The 22,510-nt window shown below is 42.5% G+C and overlaps 1 protein-coding gene across 2 annotated transcripts; it reads right to left on the reverse strand.

Annotated features, from left to right (window-relative positions):
* Positions 1 to 5,919: 5,919 nt before the first annotated feature.
* Positions 5,920 to 21,089, reverse strand: LOC112253739 (male-specific lethal 3 homolog). Of its 2 annotated transcripts, none has more exons than XM_024425709.2 (12): positions 20,855 to 21,089; positions 20,050 to 20,132; positions 19,449 to 19,544; positions 19,249 to 19,346; positions 19,028 to 19,128; positions 18,755 to 18,874; positions 18,319 to 18,479; positions 17,886 to 18,044; positions 17,296 to 17,621; positions 16,779 to 16,988; positions 16,577 to 16,661; positions 5,920 to 7,669 (listed from the first exon to the last, which is right to left on the reverse strand). In XM_024425709.2, exons 1-12 carry the CDS (start codon positions 20,951 to 20,953, stop codon positions 7,570 to 7,572), a joined length of 1,638 nt encoding a protein of 545 aa, XP_024281477.1. In that variant the 5' UTR covers positions 20,954 to 21,089; the 3' UTR covers positions 5,920 to 7,569. The 2 variants fall into 2 exon arrangements, with proteins under 2 accessions (XP_024281477.1, XP_024281476.1); XM_024425708.2 differs by having other exon boundaries at positions 18,755 to 18,877.
* Between the last annotated feature and the right edge of the window lie 1,421 nt (positions 21,090 to 22,510).

Consider the following 22,510-nt stretch of genomic DNA (forward strand, 5'->3'; position numbering starts at 1 on the left):
TTGAGCCCAAGAGGGAGATTAAGTAATTACAAAGGATGTCAAAAGGTGTTGGAAAATAAATGCACGAGTATGATCGCAAAAATGTGCGGTAGGTGTGTTTGTGTGAGAGCTGATGGGACTCTGGTGTGTTGGGAGGGCTTAGGTGGGAGTCAGGTGGGACTATTCAGTTAGGGGCGCGGTGTGAGGCGGGGCGGTATCCCTCCACAGACACATCTGGAGAGAGAGAGAGAGAGAGAGAGAGAGAGAGAGAGAGAGAGAGAGAGAGAGTGGGAACGTTTCACCTGGCTCAGCCCAGCCAGCTGTGGGTACAGGCACATTCCAGATGGCTCAATCAGATTTAAACTCTCCCAACCACTGTAACCTCTTTAGACTTTAAATACAGTGCAATAACATTAACTGTTTCCTTGTGCTGGGGTTTAGACACAGAGCCAGAGAGAGTCAGTCATATTTTATCTCCACCAAGGGCTTTGATGAATACTGCTTCATCACATTATCTGGTTCAGCATTGGATACAAGACAAGGAAATTCAGAGAGAGTGAATGAGTGTGCAGAATGAGAGAGAGAGAGAGATGAGAGAGGTGGGGGGATTGGGAGAGCATAAGAGTGGGACAAGGGGTGAGTGAAAGAGGAAGAGGATAAGTCTGCTACAAGGTTATGGAAAGTGAGGATGCGTGGGAATGAATGACTGCAGACTTTGAAGGGATAAGAGAGGTCAATGGTTGAATCGACCCCATTGATCAGAGATCTGAAGGAGCTACAGTTGATGTCGGAAGTTTACATACACTTAGGTTGGAGCCATTAAAACTCGTTTTTCAACCACTCCACAAATTTCTTGTTATTAACAAAATATAGTTTTAGTCGGTTAGGACATCTACTTGTTCCAACAATTGTTTTCAGACAGATTATTCACTGTATCCCAATTTCAGTGGGTCAGAAGTTTACATACACTAAGTTGACTGTGCCTTTAAACAGCTTGGAAAATTCCAGAAAATTATGTCATGGCTTTAGAAGCTTCTGATAGGCTAATTGACATAACTTGAGTCAATTGGAGGTGTACCTGTGGATATATTTCAAGGCCTACCAAACTCAGTGCCAAACTCAGTGCCTCTTTGCTAGACATTATGGGAAAATCAAAAGAAATCAGCCAAGACCTCAGAAAATAAATTGTAGACCTCCACAAGTCTGGTTCATCCTTGGGAGCAATTTCCAAATGCCTGAAGGTACCACATTCATCTGTACAAACAATAGTACGCAAGTATAAACACCATGGGACCACGCAGCTGTCATACCACTCAGGAAGGAGGCGCGTTCTGTCTCCTAGAGATGAACGTACTGTGGTGCGAAAAGTGAAAATCAATCCCAGATCAACAGCAAAGGACCTTGTGAAGATGCTGGAGGAAACAGGTACAAAAGTATCTATATCCACAATAAAACAATTTGCATATCGACATGACCTGAAAGGCCGCTCAGCAAGGAAGAAGCCACTGCTCCAAAACCGCCATAAAAAAGCCAGACTACGGTTTGCAACTGCACATGGGGACAAAGATCGTAATTTTTGTAGAAATGTCCTCTGGTCTGATGAAACAAAAATAGAACTGTTTGGCCATAATTCCCATCGTTAAGTTTGGAGGACAAAGGGGTAGGCTTGCAAGCCGAAGAACACCATCCCAACCGTGAAGCACGGGGGTGGCAGCATCATGTTGTGGGGGTGTTTTGCTGCAGGAGGGACTGGTGCACTTCACAAAATTATGTGGATATATTGAAGCATCTCCAGACATCAGTCAGGAAGTTAAAGCTTGGTCGTAAATGGGTCTTCCAAATGGACAATGACCCCAAGCATACTTACAAAGTTTTGGAAAAATAGCTTAAGGACAACAAAGTCAAGGTGTTGGTGTGGCCATCACAAACCCTGACCTCAATCCTATAGAACATTTGTGTGCAGAACTGAAAAAGCGTGTGCGAGCAAGGAGGCCTTACAACCCTGACTCAGTTACACCAGCTCTGTCAGGAGGATTGGTCCAAAATTCACCCAGCTTATTGTGGGAAGCTTGTGGAAGGCCACCTGAAACGTTTGACCCAAGTTATTCAATTTAAAGGCTATTCTACCAAATATTAATTGAGTGTATGTAAACTTTTGACCCACTGGGAATGTAATGAAAGAAATAAAGGCTGAAATAAATCATTTTCTCTACTATTATTCTGACATTTCCCATTCTTAAAATAAAGTGGTGATCCTAACTGACCTAAGACAGGGAATTTTTACTAGGATTAAATGTCAGGAATTGTGAAAACTGAGTTCAAATATAGTTGGCTAACGTGTATGTAAACTTCCGACTTCAACTGTATATGTGTACTACATTCACGTATGTACGATATTTGACATTCAGGGGTCAAAAATGACTGTACTTGTCGATCATAAGCAGTGGTGGTGGTGAGGTGGTGAGTACAACCAAAAAGGTTGCTGTTCAAATTAGATCTGCAATGTGCTTCACAGACATCTCTTGAAAGCTTCATGTCAACACATGTTGAAAATAACACACCACTGTGATGTAAACAGAACAAATTGACATCTTCACTTTTACCCATCAAGGCATTTGCAATCCCTATTCTCACTTGCTTTCTCCCTGTTCCCACACAGCACTTTAAACTGTACACATTTTTACATTGAAACCCTTCTCACTGCTTTCTGTCATAACCTGTCAGAGGGATGACAAATAGTCAAATCTGAAGTGCAATGAAATACGGTATTTTACGCAACGACGCCACACACGTTACCCTATATCAGCTTTCCTGTCTCAGTAGGACTGAGTGGGGTCCTCCCATGGGGCAGTGGGGGCGTACGTGGATAAATAGAGAGCACGCCGTGATGTATGGGCTATCTAAACCCCGTGGCGTCCAGCTACGCTTGGACACGCCTCTCTAACGATGATCACTGGCACCCGGTGTGGGGTGAAAAGTGATTAAAGCAAGATGAAAATTGGAATGAAGAGCAGAATGTTGAGTGACGGTTGATTTTTGCTCTTCTCTCTTTGTTTTACCCAATAAGGGGGGGGCATGTGGTGTAGAAGTGTCCAGGACTACCTACAGAGGTGGCTTGCGAATCTGATTCCCAAATCAGATTTTGACACCAGATCTGTTGCTTTACACTAAAACAACGTGTGTCATTGGCGAGACTTCTCTTTGAGGCCTACAAGTGTTAATTGCTTGACTCTGCCAAACCTCAACTCTTACAGTCTATCCCAATATCCATACGTACACCCAACTCCGTATGCTCTCCATCCCCACCATAATACTTCACAATAATCCAAGTATTTTAGAATGGAATTTAGTAGAAAAAAGACAAAGTAGACTCTGGATCAGCATCAACTATTCAGGGGCATATCACATCCAGTGGTGGTCGGTGCCGTTTAAGATGAGGGAGGATGATTCTTTTTTATTTTATGAGCATGGCCTTATTCTATTACAGAATATTGGATGACTGTCATTCATATTCCATTCACCCAGTTCAATGGAACATCGATAGGTTTAGGCTACTACATGGTAGTCACATTTTCCCTGTACCCATCATGAAGTTGATACACCCTACCCTATTGCTGAAAGTTTACAATGTTGGTGCACAGGTCGAGAGATTTGAGTAATCAAGGTGAGTTACAAATTCAATACTGCCTTGCACACGCTTGCCTGCATATAGGATGTAATCATTTGTCCTACAGTTGCACATTAGAGTTTCTATTGGACAAATTCAGGTATGTTTATCCCTGGAATGAATACACCCCTGATCCACATAAAAACAGCATGATCACATTGCTCGTTGTATATATAATTCCTTCTCGCAGCTATCTACGCGCTCTCCTCCTCTCACCTCTTCCCTTCACTTGTGCAGTGTCTTTGTAGGGGGATGTAGTGTTTAAAATCCCATCTGAGATTTAGAAAGTGACACCCTGAGAGAAGTTAACTGAGCCAGCAAAATCAAGTCAGGGACTTGATTAGAAGGAGTAGCAACAACAGCAGGCAATCAGAGGACAAAACGTTCACAGCAATACTTTGAGATTCAAAAGGTTTGATGGTTTGGTGGATAACTTTGACAAACAGTTATTTAGGTCCAAACTATTTCTGACATCACAACTTTAGGAATTTCAACCAATACTTGCTGTACAGTACATCCCTAATGACCAATGAGGGCCTTCAGCACTCAAATTCTACTCCCAAATATTAGCATTGCTTGGAACAAGCATCTAGTGAGAAAACAGAATGAAGAAAGTAGGGTCGTCCTCACTCTCTGTCATTAGAGAAGAAACCAAACATCAAGTGCTAGCCAGAGGCTACTCACTCTGCAGGCTGCTGGGTAATGGCTGTCTCCTGCCATCCCACATCCATCGCTGACACGTCAACACTGGGGTTCGTGTCCATCTTCTCTATTCTCTCCGGCCTGCGCTCCATCACCACCCTTCATGATGCCATGACGGCCACGCTGGAGAATGATGGTGAGATGGAGGGATGAGACTAAGAGAGGAGAGATGAAACTAAAGAAAGAGGTGAGGAGTTGTGTGAGGTGAGCGTTGCTACCTTCTACAGGCGATATCATACACGACTCTCCAGCCAGTTGAATCAGTAGGTAAGTGGATATTGAGAGGGTGGAACAGAAATTTATTTATTGTGGCTGGGAGACGGAGATTCTTGAACACAAAGCTCTATCTGGCCATATGATCGCACCGAAGCAGGGTGTTGAAGTGGTTGATTACAGGACATTCTATCCAAAAAAGCATTAGCGCTTACCGCTAAACACATTTAGCCTCTGTAATGGTAGCAATGCTAACCTCCCTAGGGCTGAGGGAGCTAAGAGCATAGTTTTGCTATGGAAACCCCCCTAGTTTATTGAGCAGAAAGCTTCAGTACTGCACCGACTGCAGCCAAAGTAATAATATGTAATAGTCTGCCACATGGCAATCCAGAATGAAAACAAACTACAGTATGTGTGGGACTCAAAACGTGGGCAATATACTGTCCCTGTTTTCATTGGTGAGTGTCAATATGTATGAGACACCTTTAAAGTACTGGGATGAAAAAAAAGCAGTGTATTTACAAAATGAAATCTGATCTGAAAAATATGTAGGTGACAAATACATCAGAAGATATCACTGGAGGACAGCCAGCAAACTTGTGACGTTTTGAGTTGTAAGTATGACTCCACCGAGGACTGAACCCCTAACCTCCCAATCTCTGGGCAGACACTAACCCCAAGGCAACTGCGTTGGTTAAGCTTCATTGCAATCCATCACAGTTGCCAGGGATCCCCGAACTTTGGTGTAGTTATCTGGTTGTCCTGAAGTGGGTCAGGACTAGGCTAGCCAGTGCTGAGATGAGGCTCTAGTTATTCCCTCAGACCCTCAGGGCCTAGAGATGTTGACCACATGATAGCACTGTAAGTCAAAAGCCACCCTAAGCATTTTCCCTCAGAAAACTCCCCCAAACACACTACCTAGAGTCCTCAAACTCAACTCTGGGCCTCAAAGTCAGTTTGTCCGTCTTTTCCCCATTCTTCCCCTCTAATCAGGGACTGATTTACACCTGGGATACCAGGTGTGTAAAAGTTGAATACCCCTGATTTAGAGGCAATGTGATAGCTTGAGGGAGGGGTTTCAGTCAGAACAACCAGAAACACTGGAGTTGTTCAGAGCCAAAAATATTCTGTACGTTGATTGCAACACTGGCCGTTACACTCAAGAACCCATATTCAGAGGCAGTGTGTGTTGGTCAAAGTTAAGAGGGATTCTACAGCAGGCAGCTATGGCAGGAGGTGACAGAGGGGAGGCATTGTTTACGGCAGGATTCCCCAACTGGTGCACGGGTGATTTTTTGGCCCCCAAAGTTTTATTAAAAAGTCTTGTTGGAAACAAGACTGTAAAAACACCAGCAAAACAGCTTCAAGTTATTTTATTTCAAATCTGTTCCAAACTATTCCCACTCATAACATTCATACATTTGTATACAATCACATACACAGTAAGTAAGTAATATTTCAGACAAATATTAGATCCGTTTGTGCTTCTTGCAGTCAATTTGGAGTCTACAAATTATTAGTAATTATGTTCAGGCCCCCTGTCCATCCTTTGAAGAAAAAGGAAATTGACCTGCCGCTGAACCTAGTTGATGATCCCTGGTCTAAGGGCACCAATATCCAGTGGCTGACAGACGGGGCACAACCCAAAACGCTGTGTGCACATCAAAGGAGGCTGACGTCATCCTCTGAAGAACACTGGCTTTGGTCCAGGCTCCCTCCCCTGGGCTGCCCTTCTCAAATCTCTGATATCACACCTCTGAGACCAAAGGCCCTGTTCAATCTCAAACCATAGCAGATTTGCCCTGAGGATAAACCCAACAATCTGCTCTTGTACCTTGCTATAGTTTAGAACAACCTTTATAGTGTGAATAATGTTTCCTTAAGGAAAAAGGACTCAACTTGAAGGAGAGAAGAACAGCAGAGAAAAGGACCAGGATTAAATGCACGGCGCATTATAGCACAGCGATCTATACAGCTGACAACGCCTTTTGAAAAGGCAACATTCGGAGGGATTGCATTCGTGATAAACATAGCGCGGTTTGGTTCAAGTGTCAATTATCTGTTTATATTGTGCTGCCATATAACGCGCCTTGCATGAACACAACAGCAATATTCATAAACCACATGCCAAAAATATTGCTAACTTTTATTTCAGATTAGACTAATGGAAAACAAACTGAAAGTTGATCTTCTTACATTTCCACCTCTAAGGTGTGTTCCTGTTCGAGTCTACAAGTTAACAGTGTATAAAAAACAAGCACAGAAAAGGAATTTATACATCAATGAAATTCAATACCTTTTTCAAACATTGGGGGTAATGCCATGACGAATATCAATATGAACACACAGTGGTCTTAACGTCACCAGCCCCTCTAAGCAAGAGGAACACAGATAGTAGACATTACTAGAGTAATGACATTCTACAAGAGTTTAGAAATAACTTAACACACACTGAAGCGTGGCTTGGGGCAGCAAGCATGGTGAGCCGAGGAGAAGCCAATAGTCACACGTAAAGCGAACGTATCAAATAGGCCTTCTCCCTGTGTTTGCTTGCCTAGGCGGACGGAGAGAGAAGGATCGGATGCAGATGCTGCTAGAGAAAGAGATGGCCAAATGTGGTCCTTGAGCACAGAGCGAGAGAAAGCAAGACAAAGTCAGCATCGTGGCACAGACCCCAGCAGGGGGTTACGGTCTACAGCCTAGGATAACAAGTAGATGTCCATGCTTTAGGTAATCATTGCATCCAGGGGGGTCTGTTCCTAGGCCAGGCTGCCAGGTTGGGGGCTGGGGAGAGTGAGATACTGGGTCGATCAGACGCCAAGACCCTTGCCTTACTTAGCTGCATGGGTTGGATTTAGGAGGGCAAGGAGTGAACAGAGAGAGGGAGAGGGATAATGGCGCAGTCTCAGAGAAGAAGTGAAAGAAAGGGATGGTTTGGGAAGCAGCTTGGAGCACCCCTCCCAGCAGTGCAGTTCAGGGCGAGGCAGGGCAGGGTGAGATAAACGGCCTCAGTAAACGGCCCGCGGGTGCTTCATGCAGTAGTGGGCCTCCGATGACGACACGTACGCCGACTCCGGAAAAAAGTCCTCGTGGAACTCAGCCAAAAACCTGGGAAGCAGAGAGAGGGATGGAGGAAGAGGGACAGAGTAGAAAGAGAGAGAGAGATAAGGAGGAGATAAATATAACACCATAACAGGGTATAATTCACCACACTGAGTAGAAGTCTGAAGTTAAGGCTAGTTAACACAGCATGGCCATCAACAGACAGCTAATGCATTTGAACCAAAGACCACCGTGGGAAATGCATTACCCCCCCGAATACTGTTGACGTCACGGACCAGACTAGTTACTCAGCACTCCCAATCCTGGTGTTTTCAAACAGGGGGCTTGTTCACACCCCTTCCCCCCTCCAGGCTTGCAGTCAGTCAGTGCTTTTAGTAAACTTGCCTTAAATAACCCAATTCACCAGAGTAGGAAAGGGAAAATCTCCCCGTCTAATCAGTAGGGAAAATAATCCGGAATGTTCTTAGTATCCGCTGCTCAGCCAAATCCTCTAAATCTTGCCATCTCATCTTAGCTCTACCCGCTCTTATAATTTGACTGCAAACAAATTATCCTCATCAGAGGGAGAAATTAAGAGGCGCTTTACCAGCAACAAATTATTGTCGTTGTGGAGCGCCGAACTAGTTTGTATGGACCACAGGACCGTGGCTACAGCTATTCTTCATTATTTATTGGTTTGTCCTATCTATTAGTCAAAGCAAATGTAGAGCAAAAGCTGTAAAATTTAACCACATTTCTCTGCAGATGTTAGATAAGATATGGATACATTTTTGTGGGAGAGCATCTGGGCGAACACAGGCATCCTCGTTCTCATACACATTAGGCACTCTCCACAGTGGTGGAAAAAGTACCCAATTCCCATACTTGAGTAAAAGTAAAAGATGCCTTATTAATAGAAAATGACTCAAGTAAAATACTACTTGAGTAACAGTCTGAAACTATTTGGGTTTTAAATATACTTCAGTATCAAAAGTAAAAATAATTTAAAATCCCTTATATTAAACAAGCTAGATGGCACAATTGCCTGGTTATTTATTTATCTATGGAGAGCCAGGGACACAATCCAACACTCAGACATCATTTACAAATGAAGCACTTGTGTTTAGCGATTCCGCCAGGTCAGAGGCAGTAGGAATGACCAGGGATGTTCTCTTGATAAGTGTGTGAATTGCACTATTTTCCTGTCCTGCTAAGCATTCAAAATGAAATGAGGAATTTTGGGTGTCAGGGAAAATGTATAAGTAAAAAGTACAGTTTTTTATTTTGGAATGTTGTGATGTAAAAGTTGTAAAAAACAAATAGTAAAGTATTAGTACTTTAAAGTATTTTTATTAAGTACTTTCAGGGATGCAAACTGGTGAGGGCCCAAAAAGGTGACACTTTTTTGTTGCACTGAAACATGCAGAAAATCCCTGCTAGGGGGAAATGCAGGTTAACTAATTAAACAACAAAGACTATGATCAACCTGTTCAGTCTGTGTGTAAAATAAAAAGTGGTTCATGTGAACCCAACTCACAGCTAAAAAAATGTAAAGAAAGCAATCCAGTGTTATTTGTTGCCTAGACTTTACTGCAAATGAGTCTTGATAAAAAATAAACTATACACTACACTAATATTACAGTTAGCCATGACAACCTTTACAATCATAGAATGCTTGTGACCATACACATTAAATATTGCACTTGGGAAAAAAAAACATCTTAAGTAGAAATAGAATGAAACAAACAGGCATTCTATTTTTGCTCTACTATAGTGGCCACTATAGTAGACATCGATCAACTGCACAATGCTACATGTGTGCAAAATAACCTTCACTGAGTAAAAAACTGTAATAATCCCCACCTCACTCACACAAGTGTTAACACAACAAAAGCAATATCTTTGGGCTACACTGCACATTATTAGTGTACACTTTCTGCCTGTGGATGTAGGTTCTACAATGTGCCAGCAGAGCATGATACCCGTTGTTGATCTCTTTCAGGCAGAGTACACCTGGCATACCTCTTTTTATATACTGTATTGAAAAAGTGAAAAAGAGGGAAAGTGGGTGGTGTTCCTTTCCCCTCTAGTGGCATCCAGCTTAAGCCAGGCCCAAGCTCGACTTGATCCATGAATACACTTGTTTAACAAGCAACGCCTCATTTTCAACTAATTATCTCATTCTGAAAATGAACCACATACTGTAGAGGGAAAACATTCGTTCACAGATAGTTCGTTAGCTAGTTAACATTTCAGATTGCCAGGGTCCAGAAAGCAACTATAACTTGAGGAATGACAAGGAGTCGTATGTTACCAGCTAATACTATAGCGAATTGGTTAGCTCATCTGATGTTGTAACGTGCTGTCTGACTTCATTAGCCAGCTAATTTTCACACCAAACACTCAATTATTTGATCAGTTAAGTAGGCTAATGTTGCTCAATATTTCTCTGGCTAGCTAACGGATAATTCGCTCCAGCTAGCAAGATAATTAATGCTAACAATACTTGTCCCACCACACTTTCCAAATGCCACTGTTTTTCGGTTATGGCTCATGGGGCGGCAGGGTAGCCTAGTGGCTAGTGGCTAGCATTGGGCTACTAACCGAAAGGTGGCAAGTTCAAATCCCCCAGCTGACAAGGTACAAATCTGTCGTTCTGCCCCTGAACAAGGCCGTCATTGAAAATAAGAATTTGTTCTTAACTGACTTGACTAGTTCAATAAAAGGTAAAAATAATAATAAAAATAGCCGCACCCACAGTCTCTGTGGTCAGGCATCTCACCAAGCCCCCCCTCGCCCAAACTTTTCTCATCGGATCTACACGAATAACGTAGGTCACCTATTCTGGATTCAAAGCGGTGAATTTCACCAAAAGGTGACTAGTTTGCATCCCTGACTTTACACCACTATCCCTCCCTCTGTATCACAGAAACACACCAGACAATTCACCATTCTTCCAGAGATCCGTCCGTGTGCCCAATCCCGGCATGCATTTCTCCACCCTGCATTTCTCTGACCTCTCCCGTAATTTCAGCAACAGATGTGTGAATATTCCAAAATCTGTGCAAAACCAATATGCGCATTTTCCCACCATTGCTGCGTTTCCACCAAACTGATTGTCGCAGATAAAATTGACTTTTTCGCTTTCGTTTCCATGTATCGAATAAAAATCTATAGTTCAACGCATTTTCAACCTTACCGATAGTTTTATGACAAAACTGTTGCATTAAATTGCAAATGTGCCTCGTCTGGTCTTGGCACGTGTGGTTTAGCCAACAGCTCGCAGATAGTGCTTGTAGGCTAGTCTACATGATAGGAATATTTTTATTTGTCAAACGGCAGTCAAAGCATCGATCATATCACCAGAGTAAAACCTTTGATATGTATTGAAAAGGTGCATCCAGCTCATACCGTACTTTTACCACCCTGTGAAGTTCATAATAGCTTAATAAACTGCGTGTTTTCCAGAGTCGTATTTGGAGGACCCCACACCATGTCATTGCGTGACTCCAAGTCTACTTCGATATTATGGTTATTATATCAACATTTGCGCATAAAGGCCTTTCCACCGCCATTTTTTTCGTACACAAAAAGATCCCACCATGTCAAAACAAATTTATAAAACTGTACTGAAACTTCCTGTTTATATCACAGCCATCGTGATATTTTTTTTAATACGAAATTACTTTACTTGTATAAAAGCTGTGTATGGAAACGTGGTTACTGTCAATAAAAAGATGACACTAGCGGAAGAAGGCCCTAATAGACGATTGAGACGTACCCAAGAGGAGGTGCCAAGATGGCGGCTTGAACAGACGCTTTTTTACCGAGCTCTGTACCACACTTCAGACAGATTGTGGAAAAAATAAATTTAAAAAAGTTTACAGTCATTACTATTTTTATTTGTTCAAGATATAAGACCTTTCCTGTGACTGGAATGATAATTGGATCATTTATTTCGGCATGTCCATGCAAAGTCGTGAAAAAAAAGAAAGGAAGAAGTTAGCCGTTCTATTGCTAATCAACAAGAGAGAAACGTGCTTATAGACAACTGCCATAACTACACTTGGCCTATGGATAATATCATGCTTTCGAATGCTGTTGAAGATGACGATGACGAATTCCCCTCTTTGCCGGTTACTCCGTGCAACCCCCCAAAAAACCCAACATGAACTCTGACATCGTGGCTACCCTCTCCTTACTCATCAACTCCAGGTGTGACGCCATTGAGTAAATGGTAAGCGCGAACACCATGGTTATTGAAGGCTTGAAAAAGACTGGAGTTTGCATGTGGTGAAATCAAGGATGTGAAAACGAGTGGCAAAAGTTGAAAAAAATGTGGAAAGGGTGGAAAAGAATAACAATGTCTACCATAGACGTCTCTGATCTGGAACAATACACAAGAAAATGGAACCTGAGACTCTACGGCTTGCCAGAGGTGGAGAATGAAGATGTGTGAGGAGAGGCTATCCGTATCTGCCAAGAAGTTTTGCCTACAGAGAAGAACAAAGTTGGTGATACCATCGACGTTGTGCATCGCCTCGGCAAGAAGCAACAGCAAAACGATTCAAGACCAAGGCGTATCATCATCCTATTCACTGCCAGATTCTACAGGGATGCTGTCTGGAAAGCTGCTAGGAAGAACGCCTTCTTTCAGAGCCATGGTATGCGTTTTGCCGAGTATCTCAGCCCGGAAGACATAGAAAGAAGGAACAAGTTGTGGCCAATGATCAAGATAGCACGAAATGAGGGGAAGGCTGCTTACTTCGGAGGACGAGGCTTCATTAACGTTTCAGAAATCCATATTTCTCCCTAAAATCTTACCAGAAGGAACAGGTTGATGGTTTCAGCCATGGTATTCTCATTTTCCTTATGTTGTTTACCTAACAAGCATCAGGTGACTATTTTTCAGGAATACTCAGGTATTTCAATTTATTAGTTCACTCTTTGTATGACCAGAAGACCTATTTTGTTTACAAACTTACAAAGAAGATTGAAAGTTGTATTTATTTTTTATGTATACAGTAACTAAGATACTGTTTTAAAGGGCATACAGGTCTGCTCTGACTTTATACGGTTATTGCTCTATTTAGTTATTAATACTTATTTCCCAAAAACTGGCGTCCAATTTGTCTTCTTAATAATGACTAAGATATTGGCCTTACTACTTGCAAAAATAATTAAAGAAGTCCTGGATGCATTGATGAAACAGTCTGGCTTCATGAGGAAAATACATATTTTTAACAATGTCAGACTAGTATTAGACATACTTGAGTACTCGGACCTAATAACTGAGGATAGCTTCATATTATTTTTTAAAGATTTTTATAAAGCATTTGACACAGTAGAGCATCAGTTTCTCTTCCACTCCCTTGAGAGACTTGGCTTTGGGGATTTTTTCTGTAAGGCTATTAAGACTCTATGCAAATGATAACAGCTCTATCAAATTGAAAGATGGCACCTCACCTAGATTTGAGTTAAAGAGAGGAATTAGGCAAGGTTGTCCTATCTCTCCGTACCTGTTTTTATTAATCACCCAACTTCTTGCAAATTCTTTAAATAATAGTCCTGTAAAAGGTATTTCCATAGCTGGTAAAGAAATTATTATAAGCCAGCTGGCTGACGATAACACACTTTTTCTGAAAGACGCTAACCAAATTCCCGTATCGATCAATGTGATACAATCCTTTTCCAAAGCGTCTGGTCTATATCTTAACATTAATAAATGTGAACTCATAGCTGTCAAAGATTGTGTAACACCTTCATATTATGGTATTCCAGTAAAAGAAGAACTTACATATTTAGGCATAACCATTAAAGGATCAAAAGTCTAGAGGCTTACTAAATTTGAACCCTCTTATTAAAAAAACCCAGAAGAAACTAAATCAATGGCTACAGAGGGACTTATCTTTAAAAGGTAGAGTCCTAATAACCAAGGCTGAAGTTATCTCTAGACTAACATATGGTGCTCTATCTTTATATCTTGACAGTAAAATAAGCAAGGATATAGACCAGATGCTTTTCAACTTTCTTTGGAGAAACCGTACCCATTACATTAGGAAAAATGTTGTAATGGACACTTATGAGAATGGTGGACTGAATTTTCTGGACTTTACTATTTTAAATAATACTTTTAAGATCAATTGGATAAAACAATTCCTAAGAAGACCCACTTCTATCTGGAATTGTATTCCTCATCATGTCTTCTCTACTTTTGGTGGCCTTAACTTCATGTTGTTTTGCAATTATAATATTGACAAAGTTCCAGTGAAACTTTCTGCTTTTCATCGGCAGGTTTTCTTGTCATGGTCCTTAATTTATAAACAATTTTTCTCCACACAGATATTAGGTATGGTATAATCGGGATATATTGTATGAAAATTCTTCTTTGTTTTTAGAATATTGGTTCCGAAATAACATTCTATTGGTGAGCCAACTGGTAAATGCAGAGGGTCTTTTACTCAGTTATAAGGAATTCTTATCAAGTTACAAGGTCCCTGTAACACCTAAAGATTTTGCAATTGTTTTAGATGCCATTCCCTCAGGTGTTGCTATGTTATTCAGGAACGTGTCAAGACCTGACCCTCAGAGCCTACCTTCTATTGACCCTGTTGACTCATCAGTAGGAAATATTTGTTTATCTTTTGGTCCATTCAACAACAGAGCGATACAAACCTTGTTTCAGCAGGATGTTGTATCTATCTATACCTTATGTCATGCCTTATTGGAATGGATTTATTGATTATATATGTTGGAAAAAAGTGTGGATGTTGCCACACACATACCTACTTGTTAACAACATTAAGAAAGTTTCCTTTAAAATGATTCATAAATATTATCCTGCCAACCACTATATGAAGAAGTTTAAGGAAAACATCAACTCAAATTGCTCCTTTTGTAATGACCACCCAGAAACAGTGTTGCATCTTTTTTGGCATTATATGCATGTAAGAAAACTGTGGCAAGACATCAGTATATTTATAATTGAACACATTTATGAAGATTTTACACTATTGTGGAGAGATGTACTGTTTGTATTCTTTACATACAATAGAAATAAGCTGAAACATTTTTATGTAATTAATTTCATTATTCTTTTGGCCAAATTTCATATACACAAATGCAAATTTACAAACAAAACCACATTTTCGTACCCTACAAAAAGAAATTGAACTGTATTTTAAGACGGTTAAATGCTCTACTAACAAAAAAGCTGTTAGAATTGTAAGTATATGCATGTCCCTTAAGGTCCTTGTGTAATTGTAATGTGATATTATACCGCCTAGCTCGATTGTCCATTGTTTGTAACCTATGTATGTTTCTGTTCCCTCATGTGCTTTATGTATTGATTTGTTGCTAATAATTTTTTAAATTAAATTTAAAAAAAGATTGAGATGTACCCAGCTGTGAGAAGAAAGGAGTCATATGTCCCTCAGTGTACAACAGCGCAGAGAGGTGGCTGGAGGGGAAACTGCAGGCGTTTGATTAATAAAGGAGAGAATAAATCCCCTAGGTTTGGGGCCAGCTGAAGATCGCTGGGCAGGATTTAAAGATTAGAATCGCCGGCTTGTGTAACGCCGACTCATCTCCCTTCACTTGAATGTAGTCTGACAGTCTCTCATACACATACAGACAGATGCAGGTACGCGCGCACACACACACACAGAGAGGCACATGCAGACACAAAAACAGTATATCAATCCCTCTGCATAAATAACATCTCAAGACATCATCGTCTGATCACATCCTGTTAGACGATATTATGGCTACAATAACCGTGGCAGGCATGCAGGGAGAGCCAGCTTACAGGTCAGTGAGCACTTTTTCCACTCAGTGAGCTGCATGAATCACACAAACAGAGAGTTGCTACCTAATAGCATTACACCACAGCTAACTGCCCAGTTGAATGAGCTAGACTTCAGGTGACGGGGCAACACTGGATAGGCGGAGAGGATTGTGTGTCAGCAGATCAATGGAGACTGCACTTCCATTGCTCCCAACAGGGACCCCACCCCTCTCCAAGATATACAAAAAGCCTCATGGGAAAAATCCACCTCTCTATTCTCCACTGCACTGTCCAATTATTATTTTTTTATAGGTTCACTTTATCGGAGAGGCCCATCAAGCTGCCGCATTGTCCAAACATTTCTGCATGCTAAGCTAACGTTAATACAATGTCAGAGGCCCATCAAGTGGAAACCACACACCAGGTTAGCTAAGTGAGCACGTCCAAAGAAATGCTGATGTGGGCATTATCGTAATCAAAGGAAGTCGATCATGGAACTGTTGTCGGCACAGCAACTAAAACGGCAGCCTGTCCCTTCCTGCGAGGCGGCCGGCACAATTACACACCAGGCAGTGATTGACTGGGGGATAACGGGCTTCGCCCAGTCAGTGTCACTAATCCTGGAGACTGGCGATTTGTGCATCTTCAGTTCCACTGCGTGTTAATGTGGCTTGAGGAGTTATTAGTTATTAATGGAATAAGGCCTGATGGGGTGTGGTATATCGCCAATATACCATGGTTAAGGCGTGGTCTTATGCATAATGCGGAGTGCCTGGATACAGATCTTAGCTGTGGTATATTGGCCATATACCACAAACACTGAGGTGCCTTATTGCTAGTATAAACTGGTTAGCAACAGTTAGAGGTATTTTTTTTTGTCAAACCCGTGGTATACCACAGCTTTCAGAGCTCAAACCACCCAGTTTAGAAAACGTGATTTATGACCTGTATTTAACCAGGAAGGTTAATGAGAAAACATTTTCTTCTTAAATAACCACCTGACATTGGCTACTTTGGCAGCACAAGGAAACGTTCCAGGCCTAGGTTCTATGGAGGTGAGCTATGGCAGCCGAAATAGAGCTTATTGAAGCCCTGGTTCTAGCCTAGTTATGGTGTGTGTCTGATCACTAAAAGAAGAACAAAAGTACAGAAAACATGTCATGATTCTATAATTAGATAGGAGGTACCTGAGGAAGAGCTCCAGGTGTTTGACAAGGGCCCTTAGGTTCTTCTCTGGGATTTGCATCTTCCCTAGGATCTCTGGCAGCTTCACTGTATAAGGGGAATAAAACAAGATTGAAAGAGAACGAGTGACTGGAGGCTACATTGAACTAAACAACAATCCCTGTTTCCCCCACTCACAGAGAAAGGGCTTAGGAGGACACCTACCGAAGAGGCGTAGGAGGTGCTGTGAGCCGTACAGGTAGGAGGGTGGGGGAGGCTGGTCACTCTGGGGGTAGTTATCAGGGGTCAGTTTCCAGCTCAGGACCTCATTGAGCTCGTTGTTCCGTCGGCTCTCCAGGCCAGAGAAGACGCCGCTGCCCTCCTTGCTGGGCGTCTGGGGCAACGGAGAGGACGAGCCACTGTGGACAGGGGTTTCTGGGAAGGGGATAGGAGGGCAGATGGCAGTCAATCAACTGATGGGAGTGGGTGGAGGACAACATTTTCATGGACACTTCAGAAACAACAACAGACATTTACTGTGTGCTGTAGCACTGAGAAGCTGTGCGCAGACAATATTCCATGTGTTTGGGAGCGGACTGTAATGTATGACAAGAGGGAAGAGTGCCATCTAGCGGGTGGATATAGTCATTACAACAACAGAAGCTACAGGTGACATTGCATAAAGTAAAGCACTACACAATAAACTGCTTATTGTGTTTGAGTGTGTTTTCTTGCCACTCACTCTTCTCCAGATTGAGGAAGAACTTGGGCAGCTGGGCAGGCGTGTCGAGGCTGGCGAGGCGGCGTTTGGGCTGGGGTGAGGTCGTAGTGCTGCCGCTGCCCCCCTCGCCCGCCATCCGCTCACCCCCCGAGGTGTGACGTGTGGAGCGCCGCAGGGACTGGGGGGCGTCAGGGTCGGCCGTGGAGGCACAGCGCCGGCGTTTGGGCGTGGTGGTGGTGGGGTTTGCCGTGGTTGTGGAGGCCTCGCTCAGGGCCGGTTGACTGTCTGTGGACTGGGGGGTGGAGGGGTTGTGGCCAGAGGGGCTGGGGGTGCGCTCACGCAGGGTCCTGGGATTGGAAGGGCGGAGATGGTCAAAGAAAGACCAGTTTGGTAATGACATCCAACACCACAAAACCAAAGAAACGTAAAATAATTTGTCACTGACATTTTCGACTTAGGTCAGATATACAAACTGAACAAAGGCCTGATGTACTTAGTGTCTTCCAACAGTGAAACGTTTTCAACTTCATTTTGTTTCATCTTCCGACCTGAAAATGACCCGATGTTAATTATTCAAGAGGATTGCATACATAGCCTGATGTCTGTCTTACTTGCTGGAGCTGGCTGTGTTGTCCCGGATAGGCAGGAAGAACTTTGAGGAGCTGACTTTCTTGAACTGAGCGTGCTCGTTGGGGTACAGGAGGATCATGGGAAGGGTGAAGTCGAAGGTGATTCTCAGGCCGTCCACCATCTCCTTGCAAAGCTCCTCACTGAAACAAAATGGTGGCTTTTAGCTATCACAAAGATAATTTCATCCACGATAACCATGTTCGAGAGCATCGAATCTGTGATGCATTTATTGGTAATATTGTGACTGACATACTTGATCTACAAATAACATTGAGTAGTTATTTATGATGCAAGGTGATTTGTAGATCAGTCAGTTGGCAGGCGGCTGCAATGTCAAACAAAACCATTATGTAGCCCATGGGACTCATGGGAGGCGAAAAGGCTAATGGGAAATGTTGTACTTTGGGGACTCACTTCTTCTCTGGAGGAACATAGTGAGGACTGAGGCTGGTCTGGGCGGTGCTCTGGTGACTTCTGTACCTCTCATTGGCAGAGAAGGCTGCGTTGAAGGCAAAGTGCTTCACGTATGATTCCAAGATGTTCAATATGTTCATCTGGCACGGAAGCTTCACCAACTGGGTAGAAAAAGAACAAAGCCCTTCATGATCACAGCTCATTGGCAGTGAGATGTTGAAATGTCAAGAGTTGCATTCAGTATGGTACATTGAGGCAAAAAGTTTAGCAACAGAAAATGACAAATCTGTGTTCCTATTGGACTAGCTCAGTTAGTACCTCCCTGTTTCTATAATTTGTCTCTACTGAACATGACCAATATCTAGGAATTTGGAGGGATATGAATAGGTATACAGAACTACAATAAAGCGGGTGTTATCTTTGTTTAATGACACACCTTCTTCCTCTTGTTGATGTAGTAGCAGTCATCCTCCAGTTTCTTCTTGAGAACCTCAGGGATGTCTATGTTGATGGTCTTGTCCTCACTCTCCATCTTAGCGTGAGCTTCCTGCTCTTCCTGCTGGAGATAAGATGGCCAAACAGTCAGATCCATCGAGCCATTTTGTCAAAATGTGTATTTCTGACAATGTCAATAGAACAACCGAGTTGATATGTTTTCTCAATACATAACCTATTTGTCTGTCGTAGTCTATAATTCAAAACACAATACCATTTTGTCCAAATCTTCGGAAGAGTCGCTCTCCTCACTTTTCAAAGATTCAGGATCCTCGGAATCGTCCTCGTCACTGTTGTCTGAAGACGTAATCAAACCTGAAAGATACCCCCACCAAAAAGTGCATGTAATTTAAACTTGCAAGCCATTTCCAACGAAAAGCCATTCCGATAAACTACTTTGCACTAGTTTGAGTGCGATGGAACAGGCAAACTCACATGCGTCATCACTCTCTTCCTTCTCTTCAGGAAGTGTCTTCAGAGCTGACTCAACACCGGGTAGACGACGACGTCTCTTCCCCCATCCCTTTCTCCTCCTGTGGGTTGAAGTGGACACAGTTAGACAGGACACTAGCACCAAATCTGCAGTCAGGCCTAATGCTTACTTTTCTGATATTCTCCAATGGAGTCAAACTTACATGCGAGCCACAGCTTTACGAGCCAGTTTACGTTGTAATTTGCGATTTTCGTCAGTTTCCCTGAGCACATGGTCCTCTGCTGCCAATCGATCCCAACTGTAGCACAAAGCAACAGATGATGAATACCACCCCTTCCAATTTAAGCTGCATGCAGTCAGCATGACAGTATTGTCAAAGTGATATCAAGAACAAATCTCCACTGAAGGTTGCTATACACACTCAATGATTTCCACCATATAGATGGCTAAAATCATTGACAACTATGTACAGTTTTCAAAGGATTGTTAAATAAACGTGACCACTATTTTTAGCCAACCGTACAAAGTTTCTACCAGTAGCTTGCTTATAGGGCGAATGTTGGAAAATGAGCCCTTTTGCTGCTCAACAGGCAGAGCCCACAAAGGATGGGGAAATTAACCTAAACCACTCATAGATACAGGGGATGGCACTTTTATTTGGGGGGGTTGGGGGGTGATCCTCCCATCCACCCCACCACTCAGGAACACAGCAAGAACCCTGCTACCTGTCCCCACCCAACCTCCTCCCCAGTATCCCTTCTTCAAGCCCACCACCCCAGACTGTGTCTTGTGTGTGAGTTTACCTTCTGTTCCAACCATTGAAGTGAATCAGGTATTCTGGGACTCGCTTTCCACGTTCATCTTTGCCAATTACAACATCGACGACCTACAACACACAATCCCAGAAATGAACGATAGTTAGCGGTAGCCAACCAAACTCAAGTTAGCGTGTAACAGACAGCAGGCAAATGTATCACCACATCTACACCAAATAGACAGTTAGCCATCAGTACGCGTTAGTTAGCTAACAACACATTACTAATTGGTGCTAGCTAGCTAATGTTATGTAAACAACGGGTTGGCTGATTGTAATGTGTTGCCCTGGCCTTGCACAGAGGCTAGCTAACGTGAACTCATGCTATGTTAATTCACCGTTGGTGTAACGTTGCTTCCAACGTTAGCGGACAGTTGTTGTTATGACAGTTGACGTTAGCTAAATGTAGCAGCTACGAGCTAGCTAAGAAAATATACCCGCGCAAACCTGGCTACAGCATGTGCAGAGATAGCAACTACAACATGGCTACAGCATAGCAACAAATAACACGGCTGCAGCCATTGTTGATGGCCTCGTTTTTGCCATAAACCTACCATATTACGTTAACGGTATGTTAGCCTAATAGCAAACGTTAGCCTAGCAGCTAACTAGCATGGCAACCTCGGTCGGGCCTTCTGTGGTCTATCCGGATATATCAAATAAACATGATGTCTAACTTAGCTACAGTATTGGATAAAGTCATAAAAACTGGCAATCAAAATGTTTGGGAATTGCATGCAGTATCAGCCCTCGTGACCGCAAACAAACTCTTGGCTAAACAACAAGCCATTTACCTTTGCATCATAGAGTACTTTAGCTTTCGTAGGGTCAGGTTCGAAACATAGGACTTTTTCTCCTTTGTGGAATTTAAATTTCATTCCCCGGGAGTTCATTTGTTCGTCATAGCGAGCAGGAGAGGAGGCATCTGGACCCCCCGCTCCTTAACCCTTTCCCCGCCGGGCTGTATCCAAAGGGGTCTTTGAAAAAAATATGGAGATGGCGCTAGGACACAACTCATCAAACGAATCCGTAATAGGGAATTTCTAGTTTGGTCCTTCGTGGACGCCGTAGAAATAAACAGTACATAAATTGACCAGCAGAGGGCGGCCGTTATTCAAAGATGATCTTACAAATATTTCTGTGACATGTTGCCCCTCCTACAATAAATCAAAAGTTTGTCCATGTAGCTAGTAAATAACGCAACAAAGGACAACCAGTAACAATTAAAAGTTATGTCAACAAAAATACGCTTTTTCCAACCTGAGCTTGTTTCAAACCAAGGCATATATGTTTGCATCACCCTGAAGAAGGCACAGTGATTCTCTGGGTGTGCGCCAGCTCTTGCTTTTTATTACATATTGCAAACAAAAACATTTTGATAGGGTTCAGATGGTGAATGTTTACTCAGCTTAATGAGGCTCATTATTTTCTAAATTTGGAGACCGAACTAGCACCATTTCAGTTTCCAGATGAAAAAACAGTGAGCGAGACAGTTTGAGAGAGACTCTGAAGGAAATCCCTCTTCTTATGGCCTAGTTGCATTTATGTGTATGATGCCTTGTATGCTGAACCGCTTATCAGTGCAAGTGTGTGCTTTTTTCCATTCTGACAGAAACCATCAGGCTATCTCTGCTGTCACTTCTGTCACCACACGGATGTGTGACATGAATAAGACCTGCATTCACAGTGCAATTCTAACGAGTGATACATTTAGCTCTGTCAACTCACAAGGTCAGGATTGTATGTCATAGCCTACTTAATTAGCCTAACACACTACATATGTTTACTGTTGGCCAGAGTAGGTTACTGATGAAGTAGCCTACCTGTTTCCTACCTTATGGCTAGACAAGAAACAGACTTCTCCAATTATAATGAATTAGAGCAGAACAGTTTCTTTGTTAAAAAATCTTTACTCTTCCTATAACAGCCAATTGGACTGATATTATCTATAAACACATTTTTATATAAGTGTTTTAGAATCATATTTGGTTTCTAGTGGCTGATGCCCACTAAAGTATATTAGAAACCATTCTACTTAGTCCCTACCCAGCACCCCTCTCATCCTAATTGAACCCCTGCAGGCTGTTTTACTCCCATTACTCTATTAATAAAATATGTGGTTTTAATAGTTTGTTGCTCAAACCATTCGGACACTACAGACGTTTTTGTAAAAAAGACCCGGCCCCGGTCCCCGACACCGCTCAGCCCCTGTTAATCACACAGTTTAATGGTTGGTATCTACACATCCAGAATAAATAGACGGATCCAATTTTACAACAAAACGTTATAGTGGGACTCATTGGGTTAACATGGGGGAGCTTACATGCACATGCATGTGTGATGATGATTTCTACCTCTGGTACACACCAACCAAATAGTCATATGTCTGGTTTCAGTGCTGGGGCCCCTTTTACAACCCCTGCCACCTTGAGGTAGAGCAGCAATAGATT

The sequence above is a fragment of the Oncorhynchus tshawytscha genome, linkage group LG07, assembly GCF_018296145.1.
Source record: "Oncorhynchus tshawytscha isolate Ot180627B linkage group LG07, Otsh_v2.0, whole genome shotgun sequence".
Taxonomy (NCBI): domain Eukaryota; kingdom Metazoa; phylum Chordata; class Actinopteri; order Salmoniformes; family Salmonidae; genus Oncorhynchus; species Oncorhynchus tshawytscha.

Coding starts and splice junctions, on each gene's coding strand:
- LOC112253739 (XM_024425708.2), bottom strand. CDS start 20,953: ATGAACTCCCGGGGAATGAAATTTAAATTCCACAAAGGAGAAAAAGTC. Junction 19,129..19,248: donor GGAAGAGAGTGATGACGCAT/GTGAGTTTGCCT, acceptor GGTATCTTTCAG/GTTTGATTACGTCTTCAGAC. Junction 16,989..17,295: donor CTTCCTCAATCTGGAGAAGA/GTGAGTGGCAAG, acceptor TCCCCTTCCCAG/AAACCCCTGTCCACAGTGGC.